The 6,000-nt window shown below is 40.1% G+C and overlaps 1 protein-coding gene across 2 annotated transcripts in view; it reads left to right on the forward strand.

Annotated features, from left to right (window-relative positions):
* srp72 (signal recognition particle 72) overlaps nucleotides 1-6,000 on the forward strand; it is an 88,136-nt gene that overhangs the window by 52,462 nt on the left and 29,674 nt on the right. For both annotated transcript variants that reach the window (XM_048595863.1, XM_048595872.1), the window contains one exon: nucleotides 4,710-4,805. In XM_048595863.1, the coding sequence (XP_048451820.1) occupies nucleotides 4,710-4,805 (96 nt within the window). The remainder of the gene's footprint in view (nucleotides 1-4,709; nucleotides 4,806-6,000) is intronic.

Here is a 6,000-nt window from a genome sequence, read left to right on the forward strand (position 1 = left end):
CCAGTAGGATCATGGCTGATCCGACAATCCTCACATCCACTTTTCTGCAATTGCCCCATAACCCTTGATTCCATTACTGACCAACAACCTATCAATCTCAGCCTTAAATGTACAGAAGGACTCTTACCCCACAGTGCTCTGTGGCAGGGAATTCCAAAGAGAGACAACCTCTGAGAGAAGAATTCCTCCTCATCTCAGTCTCAAATTGGCACCTCTTTACCCCTGAACTGCAGATACTCTCTAAAACCATCCTGGAGCTGCAGTATTCTTCCTCAATAATTAAAATCCACTGACAAACAGTTTAGGAGTAGCAGTAGTCCATTTGGCCGCTCAAGCCTGCTCCGTCATTCAATAAGATCATGTTGCTCTGATTACTTCACATTCCTCTCCCACCCCACCCTGATAACCTTTCACCCATATTGCTTATCACCAATCTCTTGCCCTCTGTCTTGCACATATTCAAAGAATTTCCTTCCAGCATCTTTTTAGGAAGAATGTTCTAAAGGTTCATGAGCCTCTCTGAGAAAATATTTGCTCCTTGTAAATTGGCGACTCTTGCTGTTTAAGCAGTATACCCTGGATCTTGGCCTTTCCATTTGATTTCCTAATTACCTGCTGTACCTGCACTCTAATCTTCTCTGATTCATGCAGTTGGACACTTGGGTCCCTCTGCATGTCAGATCTCTGCAACATGTCAGATCTCTGCAACCTGTCATCATTTAGATAATATGCTTCTTTCTATCAGTGTTTCTGCTGAAATGGCCAACTCCTCATTTTCCCTCATTGCACTCCATTTACTAGATCACTGCCACTCGCTTAACCTGTCTATAACCTTTTATAATTTCCTTATGTCCTCTTTACTACTTAATTTACTGCTACACTTTGTGTTATTAATAAATTTAAATCCAAACCGTCCGCCTCTTCAACAGCAACAAAAGACCGAAAGAACTGCAGGTGCTGGAAATCATTAACAAAAACAGGACATTAGTAAGGCAAATTTTGGAGTACTGTGTACAGTTCTGTTCAACCTGCTATAGGAAGGATATTATTAAATTGGAGACGGTTCATTAGAGATTTACCAGGATGTTGCTGGCACTAGAGGCTTTGAATTATAAGGAGAGTCATAGAGTCATACAGCATAGAAACAGACCATTAGGTCCAATTAGTCTGCGCTGAACACGATCCCAAACTTAACTAGTCCCACCTACTTGCATTTGGTCCAGATCCCTCCAAATATTTCTTATTTGTGTACTTATCTAAATGTTTTTTAACATCGTAACTGTACCCACATTCACCACTTCCTTTGGAAGTTCATTCCACACACAAACCACTCTGTGTTTAAAAAAAAAAGACCTTTATGTCTTTTTAAAATCTTTCTCCTCACATTTAAAAAATGCTCCCTAGTCTTGAAATCCCCCACAGTCGGGAAAATACACCTGCCATTCATCTTATGTATACTCCTCATGATTTTATAAACCTCTATCGGGTCAACTCTCAACCTCCTACACTCCAGTGTAAAAAAAGTCTCAGCCTATCCAGGCTCCTGTTATACCTCAAACTCCTTTCCCAGCAACATCCTGGTAAATCTCTTCTGAAGCCCCTTCAGGTTAATGATATCCTTCCTGTAAAGGGGGACCAGAAGTGGACACAGTACTCCAGAAGAGGCCTCACCAACGTCTTGTACAACCTCAACATAACATCCCAACTTCTATTCTCAAAGGACTGAGCAATGAAGGCAAGTGTGCGAAATGTCTTTTTAATCACCTGATCTACATGTGATACAAACTTCAAAGAATTATGTCCCTGAGCCCCTAGGTGTCTCTGTTAGAGGCTGGGACTTGTTTTGCTGGAGCATAGGAAGTTGAGTGGTTATCTTACAGAGGTTTATAAAATCATGAGGGTCATAGATAAGGTGACTAGCAAAGGTCTTTTCCCTAGGGTGGGGGAGTTCAAAATTTGGGGGCATATTTTTAAGCAGAGAGGAGAAAGACTTAAAAGGGACTTGAGGGTCAGCTTTTCACACAGAGGATGGTTCGTACGTGGAATGAATGTCCAGAGGAAGTGTTAGATGCAGGTACAGTTACAACATTTAGAAGGCATTTGGACAGGTGCATGAGTAGAAAAGGATATAGACCAAGTGGGCCTAGTTTAGTTTGGAGTCGGCATGGACAAGTTGGACTGAAGGGTCTGTTCTCATGCTGTATGACTCTATTATGAGACTACTAAACCTTCTATTCCAGGACTCTCCTGTAAGACTAAACATCCTCTCAGCATTTACCCTGTCAAGCCCCTTAAGAATCCCATGTTTTACAATGAGATCACCTCTGATTCTTCTTAATTCCAATCAGTAGAGTTCCAACCTGTTTCGCCTTTGCTTGTAAGACAATCTCTCCATACTGGGGACCATCCTAGTGAATCTTCTCTGAGCTGCCTCAAATGAAATTATATCTTTCCTTAAATAAGGGTGGCATGGTGGCTCAGTGGTTAGCACTGCTGCCTCAGCGCCAGGGACACAGGTTCAATTCCAGCCTTAGGTGACTGTGGATTTTGCACGTTCTCCCCATGTCTGCAAGGATTTCCACTGGGTGCTACAGTTTCCTCCCACAGTCCAATGATGTGCAGGTTAGGTGGATTGGCCGTTCTAAATTGTCCAGGGATGTGCAGATTAGGTTCAGTAGCCATGGTAAATGCGAGAGCACGGGGATAGGGTGGGGGTCTGGATGGCATACTCTTCAGAGAATTGGTACAAACTCAATTGGTTGAATGGCCTCTTTTCACACTTGAAGGATTCTGTGACTCTAACAGTGTGTTCTATGATCTACATATGATCCTCTGCCATAGAGTCACGGAAACATACTCTTCAGTCTAACTCATCTATGCCAACCAGATATCGTAAATTGATCTAGTCCCACTTGCCAGCATTTGGCCCATGTCCCTCTAAACCCTTCCCATTTATATACCCATTTAGATGCCTTTTAAATGTTGTAATTGTACCCACCTGTGCCACTTCCTCTGGCTGCTCGCTCCATACACACACCAACCTCCTTGTGGAAGAAGTTGCCCCTTATGTCCTTTTTAAATCTTTTCCCCCTCACCTTAAACCTATGCCGTCTGGTTTTGGACTCCCCTACTTGCCCCATATCATTTTTAAATCCTGAAATCATTTGAGGAGCTATATTGAGTGAATGTAATGCTGGGCTGCTCCTTTAAAAAAGTTTTTCTGCTGCTCTGTTCAGCTGCTTCTTGCCAGATTTGCACACTTTGTGACCTCTGGTGCTCCGTAATGTTAACAGTTCTAAAGTTCTTCAATCATCTCTGACTGTCTGCTTCAAGCTAGTGCTTTCGTAGAATCGTAGAATCTCACAAGGAGACCATCCTGTGCATCATGTTTGTGCTGGCTATCTGTGATAGCCACTCAATTAGTCATACTCCTCTGCCTTTACCCCACAGTCTTGTAAATCTGTTTTCTTCAGATAATTACCAGTGCCCTTTCGAAAGCCATAATTTATTCTGCTTCCACTAAATGCTCAAAATGTAATCTGGATTGTAGCGCAAATTGTTTTTCCCATGTCACCTACGGTTCTTCTACTAACATTTAATTCGTATCCTCTGGTGCTCAAACCTTCTGCCAATGGGATGAGTTTCTCTACGCCTACTTGGTCAGGTCCCACATGATGAACCAAACACTGCTGTAAAAACATAACTGCCTGAGCAGCATTGTGTTTCACAACAGAAATTGATATTATTCCTATCTTTGTTTGAATTGTTATTTTCTAGTTTCCTTTGTTCATGGGCAGATGGAGATCAAAGAGCTCAACAACACCTAGGGTGTGAGATGACTTTTTAATTACCTAGACAAGTTTGCAAATTTCTCAATGTTTAGACTGTATAGAAAACATTAATTTAACAACTTAACCACCATTCACTTTGCTGTATGCTTTTGACGTTGAGAGTGTATGTTGCTTAAGCCCAAATATTAAAAATAACTTTTGATTCCTAATGATTTCTGTGGAAAAAATAGTCAAAAATTCTGCAAAACGGCACAAAAATTGAGTAATGCAGAAAGCTCCTTAGATCTGCCTTTTTGTAGCATCAGTTCTGAGTGCTGTCGGTTCAGATGCTGTTGCTGTGTCTTGTGATCTCCAACACCTGGAGCTTGTACAGATTCTGTTTTCGCGGGCCAGATGCATATTTTATACATAGTCAGCAGCATGAAGATAGTTGTACTAAGCAAACAATAACTTGTTTTATGGTGAGTAGGCAGGGGAAACTGATTTCAAACGCTTGGTGCATCTGTGGATATCTTAGAAAGAATATGGAACTGAAGATAAGTGAAGATAAGTCCGTGGTTCCTGGAAGAAACCAATTGGAGCATAAGATTCTGTCATAGATTTGCTTGGCAGTTTTGTGGTAGGGTTTGATTTCTTTTTGAGAGTTTTTTTAATGTATATAAGTTTGTGTTTTTGAATAATTACATCTAGGGAGATTTAATTATTAAGGTATTGATGTAATTTACATTTTGTGAATACTTTACTTTTCCACGCTTTATGAACAGATGTGCACCAAATAACGATCTTCTAATTATTTTGAACATGTTTTTGGAAATTCTCCTAGTCTGAAATTAGTAGTTTCAGTTAGAAAGATGAGCAGATTTTCTAAAATTATGGTTAAACTTTGAGCAATGGCATTGCAATATTATGTGTTTACAGGTTTCTGCGTTGGTTACTATGTATAGCCACGAGGAAGATATTGATAGTGCAATAGAGATTTTCTGCCAGGCTATCCAGTGGTACCAAGAACACCAGGTAAATATCTTTCTATGCACTTGTATGCCAATATGACAGCAAAATGTTAATTACAAGATAAAGAAATAGCTCACATCACTACCAAAATACAAAGGAAAAGGCCAGACTGTTTAAAACAAAAAGTTAATGCAAAATGATTTCTGCATAATTTTAGGCAAGATCAGTTTTCTAATGTTCAATGTAGCTGAGAAACTATTTTGTAGATGAGTCCTGTAGCTTTATTGTATACTTTACTTTTGTTCTTTCCATGTGTACCTTTTGTGAAATTGAATTTTTTAATGTCTTGAGTGACACACATTCCAAGCAAACAAAGCTGAAGCTTGTTTCTGCCTCAAGTTAGTAAGAAAGCAAATATTCCCATGGTATTGACAATATAACAATTTATCTATAGCCTTAGAGTAAGGCTGTTCTTTATCAGAGATAATAAGCAGACATTCATTGTTCACAATGGGACATTCATAAAGAATACAATTATATGATGACTCTGCAGCCAGTCTTTAGATCCAAAGGTTGGGTTGAGTTAAAAACTGTACAAAATGAGAACAGGAGTAGGCAGTTTGGCCTATTGAGTCTCATCTGCCATTCAATAGGATCATGGCTCATCTAACATTCCTCATATCCAGCTTCCAGTGTTTTTCCTGTAACCCTTGATTCCCCTACTGATCAAGAATCTATCTATCTCAGCCTTAAATATGTTCAAGGACTCTTCCCCACAGCTCTGTGACAAAGAGATTCAAAGAATCTTAACCCTCAGAGAAAAAATTTCTCCTCTTCTCAGTCTTAAATTAGCAATCCTTTATTCTAAGACTGTGCCTTATGGTCCAAGAATCTCCTGTGACGGGCACCATCCTATCAGCATTTACCCTGTCAAACCACTTGAGAATCCTATATGTTTAAATGAGATCACCTCATGTTCTTCCAAACTGCAATGAATGACATCCCAAACGTTTTAGCCTTTGCTCGGAAGGCACTTCCTCTGTCCCAGGGTCATCTGAGTGAGCCTTCTCTGAACTGCCTCCAATGAAATAATGTCTTTCCTTAAATAAGGGGCAAAACTGCCCACACTACTCCAGATGTGGACTTCACTGTTCTTATTCTTATCTATCCAGTCAGCAGTAAACACTTAAGCACTTTGAAACAAAAACAGAAAATGCTAGAGAAACTCAGCATGTCTGGCAGCGTCTGTGGAGAGAAA

Source organism: Rhincodon typus, chromosome 1 (genome assembly GCF_021869965.1).
Source record: "Rhincodon typus isolate 14 chromosome 1, sRhiTyp1.1, whole genome shotgun sequence".
Classification (NCBI taxonomy): domain Eukaryota; kingdom Metazoa; phylum Chordata; class Chondrichthyes; order Orectolobiformes; family Rhincodontidae; genus Rhincodon; species Rhincodon typus.